Source organism: Channa argus, chromosome 7 (assembly GCF_033026475.1).
Source record: "Channa argus isolate prfri chromosome 7, Channa argus male v1.0, whole genome shotgun sequence".
Lineage (NCBI taxonomy): Eukaryota > Metazoa > Chordata > Actinopteri > Anabantiformes > Channidae > Channa > Channa argus.
The window spans coordinates 10,568,367-10,589,010 of NC_090203.1; the positions used below are offsets into that span (position 1 = coordinate 10,568,367).

The 20,644-nt window shown below is 42.5% G+C and overlaps 1 protein-coding gene across 2 annotated transcripts; it reads left to right on the top strand.

The window, feature by feature from the left end:
- The first annotated feature begins 1,158 nt into the window (after positions 1–1,158).
- rasip1 (Ras interacting protein 1) lies at positions 1,159–10,845 on the top strand. Of its 2 annotated transcripts, none has more exons than XM_067511529.1 (16): positions 1,159–1,448; positions 2,152–2,273; positions 2,579–3,030; positions 3,194–3,454; positions 3,547–3,788; positions 3,873–4,034; positions 4,593–4,797; positions 4,920–5,218; positions 5,324–5,485; positions 6,346–6,386; positions 6,692–6,846; positions 6,981–7,093; positions 9,264–9,558; positions 9,834–9,997; positions 10,092–10,233; positions 10,333–10,845. In XM_067511529.1, exons 2-16 carry the CDS (start codon positions 2,152–2,154, stop codon positions 10,509–10,511), a joined length of 2,994 nt encoding a protein of 997 aa, XP_067367630.1. In that variant the 5' UTR covers positions 1,159–1,448; the 3' UTR covers positions 10,512–10,845. The 2 variants fall into 2 exon arrangements, with proteins under 2 accessions (XP_067367630.1, XP_067367631.1); XM_067511530.1 differs by having other exon boundaries at positions 1,159–1,444.
- The last annotated feature ends 9,799 nt before the right edge of the window (positions 10,846–20,644 follow it).

A 20,644-nucleotide genomic window follows, 5' to 3' on the forward strand; every position in this document is an offset into this window, starting at 1 on the left:
GATTTAACACTTATTTTTAATGTTTTCTTTAATGTTTCTCACAATATGCCTATATTTTGTATTTGTGTGCTCCACAGTTGAAGCGATCACACATTAATGTATTACTACTGGGTGATTAAATGCTTAAAAATATATTTTAATTCATAATTTTTTGGTGGGGTGTTTGCATTGCACTCTATTGTGTGATTATGGGATCTTGAAGAGAGGGACTTGTTGCAATGTTGCTTCTTATTCACCCATTCACACACACTTACACACAAATGTTGTGCTGCAGGTGCTTCCCTGACCCATTGGGAGCAACATTGGTTCTGTGTTGTGCCCAAAGTTGTGCCCTAAAGACACTTTAACACATAGACAGGAGGGACCAGGAGTCAAACCACCGTCCCTGTGGTCCATGAACAACTGCCTTACCAACTGAGCCACAGCTACTAGTTGTCATTGCAAAATATGCCAATATATATTTTGTGAGAATGCACCAAACTTTTGATTGGTTCCTTTTTCTGATTATCTGTCTCTGCTGTTAAGGGGCCCATTGACTATCAGACTTGATTTGTTGTATCAATATGATGCTAGCTTTCATGACTAAAAATAATACACTTACCGTGAAGCTGTGTAGGAGCATAATTACAAATTAGGTAATAGCAATGTAGACTTCAGAGGATCCAGTCCCTGAATTAGAGCCCAGTCATAGTTCTTTCTCTTTCCATCACTATCTTCCTGTCAAAGACCAGGTCAAAGATCACAGGTGCTTCTGTCGCTCTGTCTAACTTCCTCTCAAACAGTGAGTTTCCTTCATCCTCTTTCCAACAAAAATTCAATTTGTTTTCATTACAAATCCCAACACAGTACAATAAAAACAGCCACGTTCTACAAACCAATCTGCTGTAAAAGTCTGATTGATTAAATTCAAGGTTATTAAGATCATACAATGACATCATGTTTCTGTTGACCAAATAGCTGATATCTATATTATCTGTGTATAGTACCATTTGCAACATTCCCAACTAGGTCTCAAAGATGCATATATGTGTAAATTCAGTCTTGCATTGCTTTCTACCAATGTCTCCCTCTCTCACTCACTGGGTCAGGATATAGGTGTTGTCCGCTGGAAAGGAAGGAAATTCTGTCACTTGAAACAATGGGCCTGTTTCTCTATCTATAGACCCAGAGAGACTATGAGCCACAGGCAGAGAGGGAGCGGAATTTGTCCAGTTGGAAAGAAAAAGTAAAGAAAGGGATATTTGTTTTTAACAGAAGACCGAATATATGGATGAGTAGAGTTAGGGATTTCTGCATAGATGTGAGACACAATTTGGCTTTTTTTAGAAATGGCATTTCATTGTGGGGAAAAGGCAACATGCAAAGTTAGTAGATTACTTTGAGCTGTGTATTAGCATTTTGGTGACAAAGAGTCATCTTAGCACACTAAGGATCAGAATTAACGGTGGGTAAGTGTATTCAAATTTCAATACTTTTTTATTTACTTCTAGTATTTGAATTAGCTTCTTTTCTTACATTTTTCTTGTTTGTTTTCAAATTATTCCACTGCATAATATATGACAGGATGCTTGTTACGAACTAGGATCTTAATTAGCTAAATTAACAACAACAGATTTTAGGTGTGGACTCTCTTGTCAAGATATGACACAATCTGCATTCCTGTCAGAGATTAGGCCTCCAAAAGGTAGATTTACAGAAGAAGATGATTACCTTTAGGCCAATAAATTGCACCTGAAAGGAGGAAATAGAGCAGTTCTGAAAGTTTGACGATAAATGATGAAAACAAATTGACTAATAGTGACCTATACCATGGGTTTTTCCCTGTCACTGCAACAGCTGGACCTCCTTCCACAAAACATACTTCCTGTTTGAGAACAGGGAATACACGCAATGAATTGGAAAGGCCGAGTTAAAGCAGTGTGGGGTGGGGGGTTAATATCTTTCTGTTTGTTTTCAACATGTTGACAATCTGCTTCAGGTATCCTGTTGATATTATAGTGAAGGTGACATCATTCCTTTGTTATATTGTTTAAGTCTTGGCAATGGTGCAACACATATCTTACTGCAGCAGGGACATAGCTTAGGAAAAACATGAAATACTGCAGATTATTGAATTGTAAAGCTACATTTCTCCTTATTTCTTTTCGTCAGATGGAGGGGTCTGGCAGTCCACGCTTCAGAAAGCTCCATTTCCCAGTGGGTCTCTGGATCAACTCGCCTAGGAAACACTTTGCCAAGCTAGGTGGTCGCTGGCCAAGTGCAATCTCTGTCAAGTCAGTCTAATATTCTGTTAAGATAAAATTTTTCTGTCACATATATTTGTCCTAAAGTCAAATGACTTTCATACTATATATTGTTTATCTATTCATGATCAGAATTCTGTGCCTGATAAGTAATGTTGAATGAGTTTGGGGATGTCTTATCATACTTCGACTGTCACTAGTTTCATAACAGCTAGTAACATTTTCCTGTTTTATTTTTGTCCTTGTTGTTTGTCAGTCATATTTCACAGTTGACTTGTCCCTTCCTTTCTCCTTCCTCCCCCTCCATCTTTCTTCCCCTCCTCTACCGCTCACAGGTCAAACACCAGCTCTGACGCAGCTTCTATCCACGAGGTTCCTTCTGCTCCTTCCTCTTCCCTTTCTAACTCAACCCCTTCGCTGGCTTCCCCTACGCCATCTCCATCTCCTTCCCCGGCCTTCCTCAGGCCGCGGCCTGCTGGGTCCCAGTCCCGCACAAAGCGCCTTTCCCATCTCTTTTTGCGGGGGCGCTCCAACAGTGACCGGGATCGGGCGGTGGGGGAGAGGGAGAGAGAGGTTTGGGCTCATTCAGCTGCCCCCTCCTCCCATCATTACTTGCCTCCTGCCTCTTCCTCAGCCCCAGGCCTGATCAAGATCTATGGGGATGCCCTCTCCAGTGGAGCTAACTATCGCTCCCTGCTGGCCAGCATTCACTCTACAGCCAGGCAGCTTATTGCCCAGGTCATCACTCGCTATACTGAGAGAGAGAGGGAGGAGACAGATGATGTAGGTGAGAGAAAGGGAAATTTTCTTCCATTTGGGACTTTGCTGCCATCCATTACTTGGACCTGTCAAAATTCGTCTCACTATAATATTTGACTTAATATAAACATAAACAGCGGTGTTATGAAAAAATGAATTGCACTTTTCGCCCTTCCTCTCCTACCTTGCAGTTCTCCAAAAATATAGCCCAGAGGACTTCCTGTTGTGTGATGTCATTGGAAAGCCCATCCAGCAGCCAGATGGAGCTATCAAATGGGAGACAGAGTGCCGAAGAAGTGTTTCCCCATGGGAATGTCCTTTGCTATTAGTGGACATGTGGCGGCCTAAGGATGGGTTTGAACGTCGCTTTGAAATCCAAAGGAAGGAAGACTATGAAAGAGAAGAGAGAGAGAGGGAGAAGGAGCGAGAGAAGGAGGGGGAGAATTACCAAGGTATGTATGAGGCTCGAAGGTCGAAAATTGTCTGCATTTAGATGATAAAGAGTGAAATTGACCGATGCTCTGATTGACCCTCTGGGTAACAGGTGTGCGCTGGCGGAGGAGCAGGATGTCATCAGGAGGTGGACCAGAGGAGAGCGAGCGCGGTCACCGTGGAAGGAACACAGAGCTCAGGAGGAGCATCAGTGACATGAACCTGAGTCTCCGACGTCGCCAAGGCAACCACATTGGCAATGACCCACGTGACTCAGGGAATCGGTCTGATAAGAATGGAGCTGTCCAGGACAGGAAGAACATTGTCAGCATGATAAATCCACAACCAGGAGAGGTAATGAAGATGATGTGGTGAGGAAAAAACATTTTTAATATTAATCTGATGTTCTAATTATCATGTTTTGACCCATTATTTCAGATTAGAGCATCAAAAGCAGCTAAGGTTGGATGGACGAACCAGCCAGCAGAGGATGAGAAAGACTACTCCAGCTGCGACCTAGAAATGATGTCTCAAAGTTTGATTCTTCCACCCACAGACCGGCCTTACTTCCTGTTGCTGCAGGGTTATGATCAGAGCAAGGCAAGACATGCTTACAGATGATATCACACATACAAATTCTAACAAACAACACCCACACATGCACACACTATGTAAACACATAAATGAACACAGACACATAAACCCACAGACATGCACAAATACTCTGTAGCAAGTGTATACACTCTGATATGCACGTATGCAAACTAATAGGCATGCTGTAGAAGTTCTGTGCAGAGGTACAAGCATGTACACACCTTCTATATGACATCATACCTGCATGTCTGTAATCGCCAAATACCATCGGGATTTCCATCGCCGACGCTCCCATTCAACATCTAGCACAAAAAAGCCTCAGAGCAGTACAATGCCCCGACAATTTCCCCATCAAAAGCACAAAACCACTCTTTGTACATCACTCCATCTTACACAATGACCTCACACAGGTCTCCTTTGTAACAAACTGTGACACACTCCATACCTTATCAACCACCTTCTGTTTAACTTAACATCTGATGCAAGACTGATATAAACCATGGCACTTAAAAGATCACAGACCTCCCGGATTTTCTGCTTTTCTGCACCGTGTGTTTTGTTTAGGATTTTGTTTTGTACATCATGGCGGGACACATGCACGTGTTTGGAAGAAGGCCCACAATAAGAGAGAAAGAAAAGGACAAAGAGAGAGAGAGGAAGGGTAAAAGGCCACTAAAGGTGGACACATTCCTCTCTGCTCCAGACCTTTTGGCTAGACACTTACTGGTCAGGAGAGACTCAGCTGTTCCTGAGACACCCACTGGACAAGGTACAAACACCACACTTAACAAAATCTAAAGTTTGGGTAGTTATGTTATGCTTCCACATATTGTCTGCTACAACTGCAGCATTTGATATATTCTATCCTGAACTCATTGAATTTTATGCCAGCTCTTATACGGCCATTCAGAGGAGGCGAAGTCACACACAACGGAGTGGCTGTTTTTAGGGAGACGATCCTAAAGCCTGGCGATGTGATAGGTTTAGGCAACCACTTCCTTTTCCTATACCGTGACCCCCGTGTGACTCCAGCTCCCCCACTGGCACTGACCTTGCCATGGCAGGCTGATGCCTCCATCACCTGCTGCCCCTCAGGACTGGTAGACAGACAGGAAGCTCTGAGGTTGTACCTAGGATCTACTGAGGCCATTTTAAAATTCCATCCCCGTCATGCAGATACCCTGTTACAGGTAAAAAAAGAAGACTATGAACTTATTTAACCTCATAGCAACTGTCTAGTTATGTACTGTAGAAAATAGCCTTGATGACATGTTTATCCCTCATGCTTCTCTTAGGAGATAATCTCCAAAAATTCCTCTCCAGACTCTGGTGGTGGGCCTTTAGCTCCAGCTTATCTCCTGTCAATTATGATAGACCATGCTTCAAAACACCTGGACCCTGCTCTTACACCACAGATATTGCTCAAGTCAGCCAACCTAATTAAAGAAATTGTCTGGGTAAGTAAAAAAACTGACACCCAATAAATGACAGAAAAATCTGGGATGCCCTGGTGACCTAGGAGTTAAAGCTCCAGCTGTAACCTACAATGAATCCAGCTGGTTATAAAAGCATGAAAATCCCCTTACACCAACAATATGTCTACAACATGGCAATGGCTCTCTAAGCTGATGCTTAGTAGTCAGATATGGTGGTGCTTTGAGCAAAATGCTAATGTCTGCATGCAGAATACTGACAGCAAAGTTTAGTGTGTTAGGATGCTATACTAGCAAAGTTATTACAACTCATGGTGTTTTTTATGGCAATCCACTTAAGCCTATTCTGTCAAACTAGTGGTTGACTAAAAGTCAGCAGATCATCAAAGTCGGTGTAATTTGTTATCTGAGAATAGTGTATAACCAAATGCCAAATGTGACAATCCATCTTGGTCTGGACCAAAGTGGTGAATGGTGGTGACAGACTGAATTTGGCATCCAAAGGGACAATAAAACAACAACTTAACCTATTAGGGGGTAAAGTATCTCAGAAATGTAGGTGTATCTCAACTATGGGACACTGAACTTTTTTTGGGATAGTACTGCTTGGCTATGACTGTATTTAACAAACGTGGCAGGAAAACATCAGGTGGACTGGGATTGCAACATTAAGTCAGACAGAAAAAGCAGCAGACAGACATATGCCCTTCATTGTGGCCTGCTGGGGTTGTGGACATGAGTGAGGATGAGCTGATGTCACTTCCCTCCTGCTGGAAAATGTGCTGTAATTGTCCTGGCTACAGGGCTAGACTCTGCCCCCCCCTCCACCGTCACACTAAAGCCAAGATGTCTCTGCTCTTTTCTGTCTCCAATTCTCTTTACAGGATAACATTAAGGAATTTGGGGATAAGCATCCCACACAAAAGTAAGAACATTTTTGTTCCATGTCATGTTTCCTCTGTTTAGAGATCTCCTGTTGAGTGACTCATGATAGATGTGTCCTTGTGATGTTATGTCTCTGGTAAATTTTTTAGGCATGATGAAAGCATTATAACATAGTGATGTTGAAAAATGGTTCAAATATAGTTGAGTAATAATAACACAGCCTATTTTTATTCACAGTATGGTGTGTTTCCCTTTACAAGCACAAACAAAACACTGACAGGAGAATGTTCATTTTACAGCTACCATAACTTTGGCATTACATCATTTCATAAATATTATATCCAGTTCCACAGAGCAAGAAAGTGAGATAAGCACACCAAATGTGCAGAAACTGTCATCTGACCTTCGACCCCTTATGTTCTGGATGTCAAATGCCACAGAGCTCCTTAACTTCTTCCAGGTCAAAGTTGAAAACATGGAAAAAGACTGGGAGTTTGAAGGTGAGTGAGAGTGATTTAAAAATAATATAAATTGCTGATTCAAGTCAAATATAACTTTAGAAACTGGGAATTTTATAAAACACTTTGCTGGACCTAGATATTAAAGCTTGAACCTAATGGTTGTGTCTTCAAAGCCCCCGGGGACCCAGTTTTGACAGCTGATATGGACACCTGCTCAGAGGCCCTAGCACAGCTTGATGATGTCATTATGCACACTTTCCAGCAGTGTGTCTATCACCTGACTAAGGTATAAAATATAAGAGTAAGCTGTGTCTCATATCATTATTAAATACAAATTTTAGTATGGCACTTGAATGCCACTTATACTTTTTAGCATACAGAAGAACTGCAGTGCAAAATGCGGAAATGTACAATACAGAAAGCCACCACTTATTAGAACACACAATGCGACAGCAAAATGTCTATAAGGCTTAATACTTATTTTTGTTGTTTCCCGTTATCTTTGAGTGGCTGTCTTACCACTGCTCACTATTTCTTTTGATTTCGTTCAGCTGTAAGTAGCTTATCTATTTCCTTTGCGCTTTGCATTTTGAGATAATAGTGTGCACCACTAAAAATATTACCTCTATTAAGCATCTCTTGACATGGCAGTGACAGTACTATCCCAATTCCAAAAACATTGGTAAAGCATGAAAATCTAAATAAAAACAGAATGCAATGATTTGCAAATCTCTTCAACCCATATTTTATTCACAATAAAACATAAACAACATATCAGATGTTGAATCTGAGAAATTGTAATATTTGCTCATTTTGAATTTGATTGCAGCAACACGTTTCAAAAACGTTAGAACAGGGGCCAGAAAAGGCTGGAAAAGTGATTTCCACAAATCAAAAACAAAAAGAGGAGCATTTGACAACTAATTAGGTTAATTAATAACAGGTCATTAAGATGAATGGGTATAGAAAGAGCATTTCAGAGAGGCAGAGCCTCTCAAATGTAAAGATGGGCAGAGGACCAATCTGTGACAAACTGTGCCAAACAATTGCAAAGACTTTGAAGATCCCACTATCTACAGTATGTATCATCAAAAGATTCAGAGAATCAGGTGGAATGTCTGTGCGCAACGGACAAAGGAGAAGGTCAAAACTGGATGCGCAGGATCTTGGGGCCTTCAGGCCCTGCATTAAACACAGTTCTCTACTGGACATCACTGAATGGGCTCAGGAACACTTCCAGAAATCACTGTCTGTGAACACAACTCACTGTGTGATCCACAAATGTAAGTTAAAGGTGTATCATTTAAAGAAGAACCAATATGTGAACATGATCCAGAAATGTTCTGTTCCATTTTACAACCATGTTTTAAAATGGTCTGAGGCAAAATGGAAAACTGTTCTCTGGTCAGGGGATTTAAATTTGAAATTCTTTTTGGAAAACATGGTTTTCGTGTCCTGTGGATTAAAGAAGAGAGGGACCATCCAGCTTGTTATCAGCAGACAGTTCAAAAGCCTGCATCTCTGATGGCATGGGGGTGCATTAGTGCCTATTGCATGGGCAGCTTACACATCTGGAAAGGCACCATTGATGCTGAAAAGTAGAGGTTTTAGAGCAGCATATGCTCCCATCCAGACAATGTCTCTTTCAGGAAAGGCCTTGCATATTTCAGCAAGATGATGCAAAACCACATACTTCATCGATTACAACAGCATTGCTTAGCAGCAGAATAGTCCGGTTGCAGAATTGTCCTGTCTGCAGTCCAGACCTTTCAGCAATAGAAAACATTTGGTGCATCATAAAATGAAAAATCCAGCAACAAAACCCCAGGAAAATATGGGTTGATGAGATTTGCGAATCATTGCATTCTGTTTTTATTTACGTTTTACACATCCTACCAACTTTTGTGGAACTGGGGTTGTATTATGCCATTGTTTAACAGGCATAATGTCTGCCTTGCTTGCCATCTTGGTTAGGTGTGTTAGTATGCTAACATTTGCTAATTAGTGCTGAACACAAAGTAAACTTGAGGTTCCAAGGATGTCATGAGTATTGCAAGTATTTGTTGACAAACAACAAATACAAATGTTACCCTCATGGTGGCACTAGAGGAAAATTTAGAGGAATCACCACAGTCAGTGAGATCCATCCTCTAGGGAACCATGAATGTTTGTCCAAAATGTCATGGCTGTTGGCTGTTGAGATATTTTAGTTCTGACCAGAATGTTGGATACATGACATAGAGCTGAAATTCCCATCCCTAGAGCCACATTGCTTGTGTGGCTGAAAATTAAAGAAACAACAACTTTGCTTCAGCTTAATTCACTTTAATCGTTTTCCCTGCCTATCAATTGCCCCACCAAATCTCTACACTCTCTTACAAATACATATATTTTCAAACTGTTCATGCTTTTAATCAATTTAATTAAGTTTTGTTTCTTCCTTTCTGTCCAAAAAGACTCTATACTCACTCCTTCCAGCTCTCCTGGACACCAATCCATTCTCCAGCGAGGAGAAAGAAAAGGAGAAGGATGGAGATGGAAGTGCACAGGGAGAAGAGAAAAGAGGAGATGAAGGAGAGGTGGATGATGTCTCTGCCTTACCGCCCAAAGTTGCCGGGCTAATGGATGTGTACCGCTGCTCCCTGATGCTGTCGCGGGAGGCATGTCTGTCCCCACCTCTTACTTCCCAAACATTTGGCTACCTCTTCTTCTTTACCAACACCTCCCTGCTCAATACTCTGCTGGAGAGAGGTGAGAGGCGTTCTAAAGTTAGCGGCATGAATTTTTTAATAATATTTTAAGCCTCACCAGAACAAGGAAGGCTCTAGCAGTGAACTTGAGTGTTGAAGTGAACAGGTTGAATTGTATTAATTATAAACTTGTGTTCTTCCAAAAGTCAGGTCTCACATCTTGACACACACTGAGGTGACAAGATGATAAAAGTGCTCTCTTAAATATGACAGTAATTTACTGTCCTTCCTAAAAACGGAATTCTTAAGCTTAAATTCTTTTAATTTGCTTTTCAGATGGACTGTTTTCGTGGTCTAGAGCAGTTCAGATCCGCACAAACCTGGACCTGGTTCTAGACTGGCTACAGGGGGCAGGTCTAGGAGACATTGCCTCTGAGTTTATGAAGAAGCTGTCAGTCACAGTTAACTTCCTATGCATTCCCAAGACTCGACTTATTCAGGTAAGAGAGCTACATGTGCAATATGCCTGCTTTGCCCTCCTGCCCTTTTGCATTGCTGAGAGCTACTTCTCTCTATTGACCTCTTGTTGCCCAGTCATCCTGGACCAGTCTACAGGAGGACCATGCCTTGCTAAGCCCTGCCCAATTGCACCACCTGCTCACCCATTACAAGCTGGGACCAACCAGGGCCCCACCAGCAGCCTGGGCCCCCCCTCCAGGCACAGAACTGAGTGGAGGTATTATATCTGATAAGGGTAATGATTCACACATTAAAGAGTGAAACTGTGGAATTATCTGTCAAAGTAATTGTTTATAATGTTTTTTTTATAATTTAGACATCTTTGAGAGCTTCCTGGACCACCCACCTCTTATCCTGCCAAATGAGACTCCACGCCTTGACCTTTCTCAGCCAATCCCATGTCCTGAACTACAGAAAGAAGTGACGCGTCTCCGCACCTTCTTGTGGGGACTTGACCAGGATGAACTCCCTGCCAATCAGAGGACTAGGCTTTGAGGAAGCCCATATTTGTCTCTGTGTAAACGTCTCATAGGAATAGAGAGGATATCACCAGAAAAGGCAAACTGGACATGTTTTCTGCATTTTTTCTTTGCCCTGGTTGTTTTTGATGACATTTCAATTTCAGTTCATTTATTCATTTAGATATTTTCAAGTAAAAGACATGTATTGCCCTTGGTATGTCTTTAAAGATGTTATTTTAAAGCAGGTAGTAAAAGCCCATGTCTGTTAGACCAAGTAGTGTTGTGCTCTATGTGACTGCTTTACTTGGCTTCTGGGTATGTTTTCAAACTCTTGTTTTTAATAAAACGCTTATTTCTAGTCAAAAAGAGCTACAGTTTCCATAGGATCTTTGACAAGGTTGTTTCCCACAGATGGGCCCCTGGGGCTTGGCACTCATCTCAGCTTTAACACCAAAGAAACATTCCACAAGGTGGCGATGCAGGACTCATTCCCCTGTGACGTTAAATGATGAGTCTGCAGGTAGAATCGCTTGACTAAGGAGACAATCATACAACCACATTATCATCTGTTCCAAGAGCACATTCTCATTTCCTGTAATAATAGTAGTATTTTACATTGGGTCACGACTCAAACAAGCAAATGATACTGTGAGAGCCACACACAAAGGTTACCTTTACTCATGTAAGCTGTCCTAAGGGTCAAAGCAGGAGACCAAGAAGATATGAATTTCCTTCTGGTGGATGACACAGACAAGTGGTCTGATTAGCAGGGTTTCCCATTGCATTTATATGATAAAATCTCTAGCTCAGTCAGTATGAATTAGCAAAGGGTTGTCATGAACAGAAGACAGGTGATATCATCATATGAAGTGAGTAACAGCTTAACTTGAACTGTCACAACTTTGTAATATGCAGTTAATTTCACAGTCTAGTCAGCCAGACGTCTTAAGAAAACTTTTGTTTTGAGAGTAAAACTCTGACGTCTAGACAAAGATATCACGCTCTTCTACTGGCAACATGCCAAATGGCTTCCTTTTATTACGGTCAGCTTCTCAAATGAGCTCCTTTACGGTAAAAAGTGTTGCAAAAAAATCCAGTCCCACGAGAGATCCCTGCTTACATCATCACTGTTGCCTCCAAGTTTCAGTTGTCTCCCCAATTTCTTACTGTGCTGACATCAAAACACATTCTATTGAGAAAGAGTGGTTATAGATTATGAATCATGAGCAGAGGCTCCCTGTGGTTACATTTATCAATTAGGTGATTGTAATCACTCTCATTTGAAATTCAATGTGGTGTATGAGTGAGAGTGAGACTGTGTTTGTGTGCTAATTTCAACTTTCCAGTAATGTCATACAGATGTAGTCTGTAGCTTTATAATTGAACACAGATGGGGTTCAGACTGGTATAGGTCTGTGCTGATTGTGACATTACAGTAGTCTGTGATACAATATGATGACCAGTGACTGTGTACTATTAAATAACATGTACGGTTTAGTAAGCATGTGACACACACAGATTTCTGTGTTCTCATTCGTGACACACTTTCACCCAGAATCGCGTAGCCATACACACTAATATTTTCTCTTTGTATCACACACACATGCATTAAGTAGACTTCCTTACCCAGGTGCAGAGACCCACACCTGTTGTAGCAGCTCTCTGTAATTAGCTCAACACAATTATCATTGGTGGATAGAGGGAGTGGGGGTGAAGACAATGGTGCAGTTATTCTCTCCCTATCATCTGCTTCTCTTGCCCTGCTGTCGAGTAATGAAAGATTCTTCCCCTCTTCAAAGAGACGGAGTTTCCTACAAAACAGCTGAGTCAGAGGAGAAACGATCGGAGGATGAAAAGAAAATGAGAACAGTAGGGAAGCAAGCGCAGTAATGTAATGCTTTTGGTGTGAGGCCCAGTGGACCACAGTGATTGTGTTCACTGTTGTTGCACACAGGAGTCATTTTCAAAAACCAGAAAAAGCCCATGGCTCCCACACTTAGCACTAACAGCTACAACCTGGCATAGCCCCAGTATCTGGTAACACTTTACCTGAGTCCTGCGTCATTTTAGAGCCTGTAGTATAAGGAGGTTTTTCAAGTGATATGTAAGGGGACAGGACAGAATACAGCGACTGTAGGGTCAATGATGAAAGTGGTGAGACATGTTACGTGATCATTACAAAGTATTGGTTGTTACACCAGTGGGGACCTACATTTTAATTTTGTTTGTTTTGTTTTACTTTGCTTTACTTATTTATCTGAGAAATAAGGCTAAATATCTCATTTTATGTCTAAGAAAAGGTTTGGGAACAGAGATTGAGCTTTGGACTTGAAACAAATTCAGAGAGGAACACTGTGCCTGGCTGCAGACAAAAGCTAAGGCCAAGAAGGAAACAAAGGAGCAGGGGAATCTCTGTTAGGTCAGAGACAGACAAAAAGGCAGACTGGGGGTGTAGGAATCTGTGTGAGGTTAGACTCGACTCACTGACTGGAGAGAAGGTCAGAGGTGCCGGGGGGAAAATCAGTCAGAGGCAGACAGACCATACACTTTGGTTGAGCTTGGACATGGGGAGACTTGTGGATTAAATGGACAGCAGAGCCTCAGTAAGGTGACTAAAAGGCCAAGAGAAAAGCCTTGGTCTTCCTCAAGGGACAGATGTTTCTCTCCGGGTTGTGTCACTGGAATGTGAATACCACATGCATGCCCCTACACACAATATTGCAAACAGACACACGCAAGTATATAAAGGACCCCGTATGAGGTCAATCAACCAGCCTGAGGCTGTCCACTGTTAGTAGGACTACCCTCACAGTTTCACTAAATGCTACAGCCACCACCACCACCAACCACCTTGCCCTGCCCTGTCCTGCTCCTCTCCACTGGCGGCTGTCTGTCCTGTCCTGGTGCTACTGGCTTTCTGGGGCAGCAGTACATTTATGAGTGTGCTTTTCAATTTAGAAGAGGGCCTGTGCATCCAATTTGGGGCTGGTGGTCTTTTCCTCTTTTTCAAAATGCCCTCATCTACCTTTTCCCTCCTTTCCTCTTGTTTCCTCCTGTTTTCCTGCCTCTCTCTTTCGTTCTTGCTCAATATGTTTCTCTCAGGCCGGGGGGCCTGTGGGTAGGGGCCTTATTCCATCAGCCTGGGGCTTCTGTCAGAGGCTTGTTCCATTTTGCGTCATGGTGTTGACTGAGCGGACCCCACACTTAACTCCCATAGAGCTATGGGGTTGTGCGGCAGGGAGGCCGACGCAGGCTAACGTGGCCCCGTGTTCAGCGTGGTAATCTGATGGCTATGTTTATTTTATGTAGCTCTCCTTTGATGGAGCAGAGAAAGTCTTTGGGCTTTTTGTTTCAGCACTTTCACTGCCAGGTCAGAGGTGCTCGCCGTGGTTACGCTCAGGAAGAATAATATTTGCCCTTAAATTCGCTCCAAACAGGCTTTTTTCCATATTAGTGTCAGGGATACTCTCTGGTTTTCTGCCTTCCACTGATTCGGCACATAGAGGTGAAGGGTGGTGGGGGACTACACCTCAAAAGGATTGCTCCCTGGAGGATAATGGGGGTGTTCAAGAGGTCGTCCCCAAGGCCTGTTCCTATACCCCAAGTGATCCCCTGCTTGAGAATTAGCCATATATATAAGTCCCAGTAGTGAAGGAAAACACACACATAAACACACGAAAACACTCTCCCTCCTGCTTGGCTGCCCCAGGCTCCACCTCAGCTGTCAGTTTTCCAAACTTCCCAGGGGTTCTTTTTAATAGAGTTACCAAAACATTTTTAAAAAAGGAAAAGAGTTACCTCTCCTTCTTGTCTGTCTGTGCCTTTCACTGTCCCACCTCAAAACTCACACACCCACCTTTCTGCCTTCTGTCAGCTGTTTCAGATGGGTCGAAAAGCCAGGGAACCGCACTAAGTCATTACAACTTACAAAAGAAGCAAAACAGTCCGCGTTCTCTGGCTCACATTCTGATCCCAACTTGTTCTGTACAACCACACTATAAAGTACAAATAAAGCCTCATGTATTACCCCTCATCACATTGCTCTGCACTTATTTTACCTCTATTAAGCTTTACAATGTTGATCTGACTGGGAAAGTGCTTCCTTCGTGGCGACTTACAGGACTCACTTTGTCATGCAGGAATGCTTTTTACTTAGAAGATTAATTAGGACGTAACTTTTGAGAAAAGCAGCCCGGATTGCGGCTGGGAATACTGTTTATCCATCTCTATTTTGCCGTTACAATTGGCCAAGGTCTAAGCTGTGATTATGATATTACAGAAATGAATCACTGTCATATAAGATAAGGTACCCTGGGGAGCTTTATATGGATAATGTTTCATTTCCTTCTATGTTGTTCATTATTTATGATCTCAATACAGAAAAGACTGGGTTTTGGCCAAATGCGAACAATAAGCACACAAGCAAGCACATACTCTATGCGCACAGACCCGCATGCATGAACAGAATCTAGATCACCATTAAGCACGTTCTCTATATCTTATCTTTCCATTTAAGATAAATATGCCCACTAAGGACTGTTTACACTTCCTGCCATCCTCCATATATCCAATTATTCCCTATCTGTTCTGACACATTGAAAATGTTTCTGGCCTGCCCTGTGACTGTGAGGTATGGGCTTACTCACAGATGAAGGAGCCTAAAGTCTGATGTAATCCACGGCAAAGAAGGAAACGAAAAGGGGGAACTGCCCTGGTGGTAGGTAATCCAATCCCCCCTGGTGCAATTTAGCAGTTAAAAACAATTACCAACTGGCTGGCTTTAAAATCAGGACCAGGAGCCAGACAAAATGGAGATAGGCTTGTTACCAGACGCTGATGTAAAGTCCGATTTAGTAGGTCACTACACAGAGGAAGCTAATCTGGATCAGGGTTTGGCAATGTTGTGTTTGTTATTCAAACTTAGCATGAAAGCTGCTGCAGATGGCACAGTGTAGGAGATAGAAGAAAAGCCGGGTCAGTGAGTCATATAAAAAGGCACTGTCAGTCAAACTCAAGGATGCACCAAACATCTGCCAGTGAGGTGTGTTTGTGTCCACCTCTCCCTCACTCAGTCTGATTAAAGGGGTTCGCCTTTCCTGTGACGTGCTTCTATCTCTATGCACTTTTCCTGTCCCACAGTTGAGGCTCGCTCTCATCCTACACCCATTAGATGGGTGGTAGTCTGTTTTATGTCATTCTCTTTCATAGAATCACTTTGTTTTTTCAAATCCCACGTGTCTATCATTGCTCATTAGCTCTTTTCTACCTGACCATCATGCCTATCTCTATCCCAACCAATACCATTCTTTTCACGGGTCACCATTCCATCTTAGTCATCACTCTCAACTTCATAGGATAGCCACTGTCACTGAGGTTATTGTCCTAGTGTCGAACCTGTCCTATGTCTGTCCAGGCATCCTGTTTCTTCCCCCTCCATTTCATTCTTTGTTGTCATCCTATTCATTTTTCATTAACTGTCCATGTGCCTGTTGTTTCTGAGCTTCCATTCCACTCTGCTGTGGGGATTTTCCTTCTTATCACTCACTGGGCCATTCCGTGCATTCCTGGCATTCTCCCTGACACTACAGGGGGTCCAGCCACATGCGAGGGAGTCTGTAATAGAAGACAGACACTGAGGCCAACCAACCTCATTCATACATCCAAGAGTGACCCTCCGATGAGGGTGGACAGTGAGATTGATGAACAAAAAAGAGGATTCAGACCCAGGATGCAGACATAAAAAACTGTGTTATCAGTGGTGCAAAAGTAATGTTTGTGAACTCCACGCCAAAAATAGAAAAGTTTGGATAGCTTTCATTTCTTAGTCCTTGACTCACAGTTATTGATAGAAGAAGACATGTAAAGCTTTTAAATGTCTCATGACAAAGCAGTTTGTAGCTAATTGGAAACAGCTGAAGGTGAAAGTGCACATAAACATTGGGAACAAGAATAGAGAGATTAGAATAACTTTCACATCATTCCTCTTAGTCACAGCCACTAGTGATAAAGGTGGTTCTTTAACTGCACCCTAAACAAAACATTTGAGAGTTCCCACAATGAACAAAGGTCAAGAAAACAAAACTGGAGAGACGTTGTGGTTTTAACAGATTGTGCAGATGTACGAGAAAAAGATGGCTGTCAAACTCCGACTTGTCAGCTGGAGATAATGACAATGGTGGTTAAGGAGAATGCACGCAAACACATTACTTCCATATTTTACTGTAACTATACTAGAGATAAGATAGTATATCCAAGAAGTTTCGGGTTGGACAGTTCAGTTTACATAATCTGAACTATCCATTACATTGTAAATGAAATGTTTTTCTTAACAAGAGAATGCTAAACAACAACAACAACAACAACAACAAGAATGCAAGCAAAAAATGCAACAACTGTAGAAATTTCAATCTGTAAAAGGAAAAGAGTGTATCTTCTGTGCCCCGTTTACACCGCTTTGAGTCAAAGTCATTTCAAACCAAAGTTGACATTTCAGTGAACTTAAGGTCCAGCCTTCCCTCCCTGTGCGGTCAAAGCACAGCCTGCTGAATGTGGAATGAAGTCTTTTTGATTTCCAAACATTTTCAAATGCACTCCGTCTGCAAACTGTTGTGCTCTATTCCAGTTCCCTGATTGTCATTTGTAAACTACTTCAAAACAAAACATAGAGAACATGCGGATATGAAATTTCCTTTCCTGTGTTTGCTCTTAGTTATGATGAAATTTACACACTCTGTTTTGCTGACGCACAGGAACGATGGTAGAATCAATACAGCTGCCCATGTACTCTGTTATATGTTGTGTTATCTGCTATCATTGTTGTGGGAGGTTGATTTATGATTGTCAGCCTTTAATGAGTGTTAATTTAATGAATGACCAGTGATGAAGGGGCCTGAAGTGCGTCAGCATTCATCGAAACAGCCAGGCCATCGCAGGTTAAAGGGGGTAGTGGGTTATAAATTTTTTTAAATGCTTCGGGTGAACTGTGTTACAGACGTAAGCATATGTGTGTTTGTGCACGTTTGTTTGTGTGTCTGTGTGAGACCATCTGTCTGCAAAAGGGCATCCTTCCACCCTCCCCCATGTGACTGAGGTCACATCACTTTGACAAAGTCACTTCATAGGGCAAACTGCGACGTCACATCTCTTTCTTTTGTCTTCCCGCTCCCCTCACTCTTTCCCCATCGTCTGCTGCCTCACGGTCCCCTTACATACACACTCACACACCCCCTCCCCCAGTGTTTGTCAGCAGCTCTCAGCTTCCGTAGAATAACACAACTACAGGATCAGTGTGTGGCTGACGCAGATGCATGGCGCACCGGCAAGTAGCGGTCAGCACTGATACAGTATACAGTACTCACACACAAACACACACATACACATATACACAAATCGTACAAGACTGACAAAGGGGCAAAGAATGCACAAGTAATGTCTCTGGGGTAACTAATCTGCAGGAGGAGGAATGCTACAAAAATAGAAACTCCACTTTCACTCTACCGTTTTTATTCTTTAACTTCCAAAGAACTTGAACTCCACAGGATGATTGGGGCAGTAGTTCACTGTTTACATCCAAACCATGTTTGATTACACTTACTTTGAATATTTGGGGCTTGTAATGCTTATATTGCATCGATACTCCCGCACACCAGACAGCAGCAGAGAAAACAGAGAGACCAAGGGAAAAAAGGGATGTGAAGTGGAAGCATGGGTGCAACAGAGAAAGTAAGAGGGATCTGAGGGGAATCACTTTCAAATGAGGAAGAGATGAGGAGAGAGAAGGATGCAGACAGGACACGCAATGACAGAGGAGGAAAGAATGTTTAGGGCAACTGAGAATGGTGGTGAGAGGAGCGGGAGGGAGAAGCAAAGGAGAAAGCGGGAGCTCTGAGACAGGCCTGGGCTTTCGAGTGCATTAACACCAGTCTGAGATGGAGAGAGCAAGCAAAGTAGATGGAAAGAGTGTTTGCACAGTAAAAAGTTCCTTTTGCGTGGGTTGCTTGCTTCCCGCTGTATCGCCCTCCCCCCTCGACTCCTTCTCACATTCTGTCTGTGACCTATTGCTTCAACTCGTTCATTCACAGATTTCCTCACTTGCAGACGCAGGACTGCTCAGACACAGTGACTGAGAGGGAAACGTGAGCAGGTGAGCAACACCAAGTCAGAGAGGGCTTCAGCTGACTCGCACTGTTGCACACGCACGTATGCATTCAGGCGTACACACTCTTGTCATTGCGTGTACACATGCACGGTGTTTTATCACATACCAGAGAGTTTGGTTTCCAAACAAAATGAGCCTTGTAAATGTGTGTTTAATAGAGAGCTGATTTAAAGATTTTGCTCCCCCAGTTTCTGCCGGAAGAGGCATTTACCTCATGATCTCCCTTTCATCCCTGCATCCTGCCCTTTGCGCGGCTCTGTGAGCTAAGCCAGTGGAGGAAACCTGCAATAATGATGCTGGTTAATGTCCTCCTTTAATGGTCTAATAAAAAAGGCAAAGCAACAGATGCACAACAGCCATATCTGTCTCAACTGAGTTGTTCACATGGAAAAGGAAGAGAGCAATTGACACGCATAATTTGTAAATCACATCCTTGGGGATTTCGCACTACTGAAGAATGGCCAGTCGAGTTGAGATAGAAGGGGCTTTAGAGGAGGGTCTCCTGTCATATATCAGTTGAAAGTGGACAAGAGCACATTGACATTGATTTCTGACAGGGAGAAAGAGAAAGTCACAAACGTCACTTTATTGCCAATGACTGCTGCCCCCTCCTGTGTGTCACTATTCCTCCCCCACCACACCACCCCCGAACTATTAACACATTCACTTGCTCTCTGACGTAGGTTGTATAAAGGGGCACGTAAAGGGGAGAAGGGGGAATGTAGAAATGATGGCATAGGATTAGGGTAATGTTAGGATTAGGGTGACAATTCCCCAGATAGGATACATTGTTCCAGTCACGTACTTGGCGGCGAACAGAAGAGGATGAATGGAGGACAGAATGACGGAGTAGAGAGGAAGAAGAGAGGAGTCGTAGCAGGTCATGGGGAAACTTGAAAGTGCCCTGTTATAGGAGAGTAAATATTAACAGTAATAGGTCGGACCTTTGGTTTCCCTTTGAACATAATCTCTGCATTTGTTTACTTAGGCCCTGCTGGAATTCCCAAGAGGAAATGAGGGTGCAACATAAAAATAGTCAATTTATTACTACTCCTTCTCCCATAGTCCCTTTTACCATCGGAGCAGCATTGCGTCATGGCCAGCATTTTTAATGTTTACATATGACACTCTGAGGTAATCAGAACATGAGACTTAACCCTAAAATCCACACGACCACTTTATCATCCACCTGGACATGGAAATTAAGCCATGGCAATAAACATTTATTGGAAAATCAACATTATCAGAATGAGTTGATTTGATATTTGTTTTCATAATCAGACCACAACTCGAGTCACACCAACGTAAACAATGAATAAAAATCCCCAATATAAAAATTCTATTCTTGCTCAAGCTTTTACTCGTCAGAGAAATAAATTGTGAAAGTAAATGTACGTATGCTGAATGAGTTTAAATCGATGTCATGAAAGTTATTTTGGCAAATAAATGAAGTTACCAGCTTTATGAATTAACAACCTGCCAAAAAGGTGAGAGAAGAGTGCAAGGCATTCAAATGATTTGAGTCATAATAATGTGTGAATACAGGAAACCTACTGTAAAGCATGACTGAATTGAGAGAAGCTCGTGTGAGCAAAGTCTGTCCGGCCGTGAGGCCGGCTGGCAGGCCCTGTCACAGGTTCCCCTTCCTCTCTGATGTCTTTGAGGTCTTAGCCTGAGTGTCTCACTCTGTTTCTCCTCCTATGGTGGTTTACACAGATTGGTGATGTAATGGGTAGCATATGAAGGCCACACACAAACACACACACACAGACGCACACACAAACACTATGCCCATGCACGTTATACAGACACCGCATTTATACCACCACATACCCATAATTACACACATATACTGTATGCACACCCATTTACACAAACCCTGGATTCCCCCTTTTCCAAAAGGCATGCGCCAGTGTGTGCTCACTCTCTCACACACACAAAAACAAAAGTCTAAACAAAAATTCATGGTCTGTTTTATATTGCGCACCGGCATTTGTGCACATGCAGGC

Excerpts from the sequence above, each read along its gene's own strand:
- rasip1 (XM_067511529.1), top strand. The coding sequence starts at position 2,152 with ATGGAGGGGTCTGGCAGTCCACGCTTCAGAAAGCTCCATTTCCCAGTG. Across the intron at positions 2,274-2,578 it reads CCAAGTGCAATCTCTGTCAA|GTCAAACACCAGCTCTGACG; the intron begins GTCAGTCTAATA and ends TACCGCTCACAG. Across the intron at positions 4,035-4,592 it reads AGGGTTATGATCAGAGCAAG|GATTTTGTTTTGTACATCAT; the intron begins GCAAGACATGCT and ends TGTTTTGTTTAG.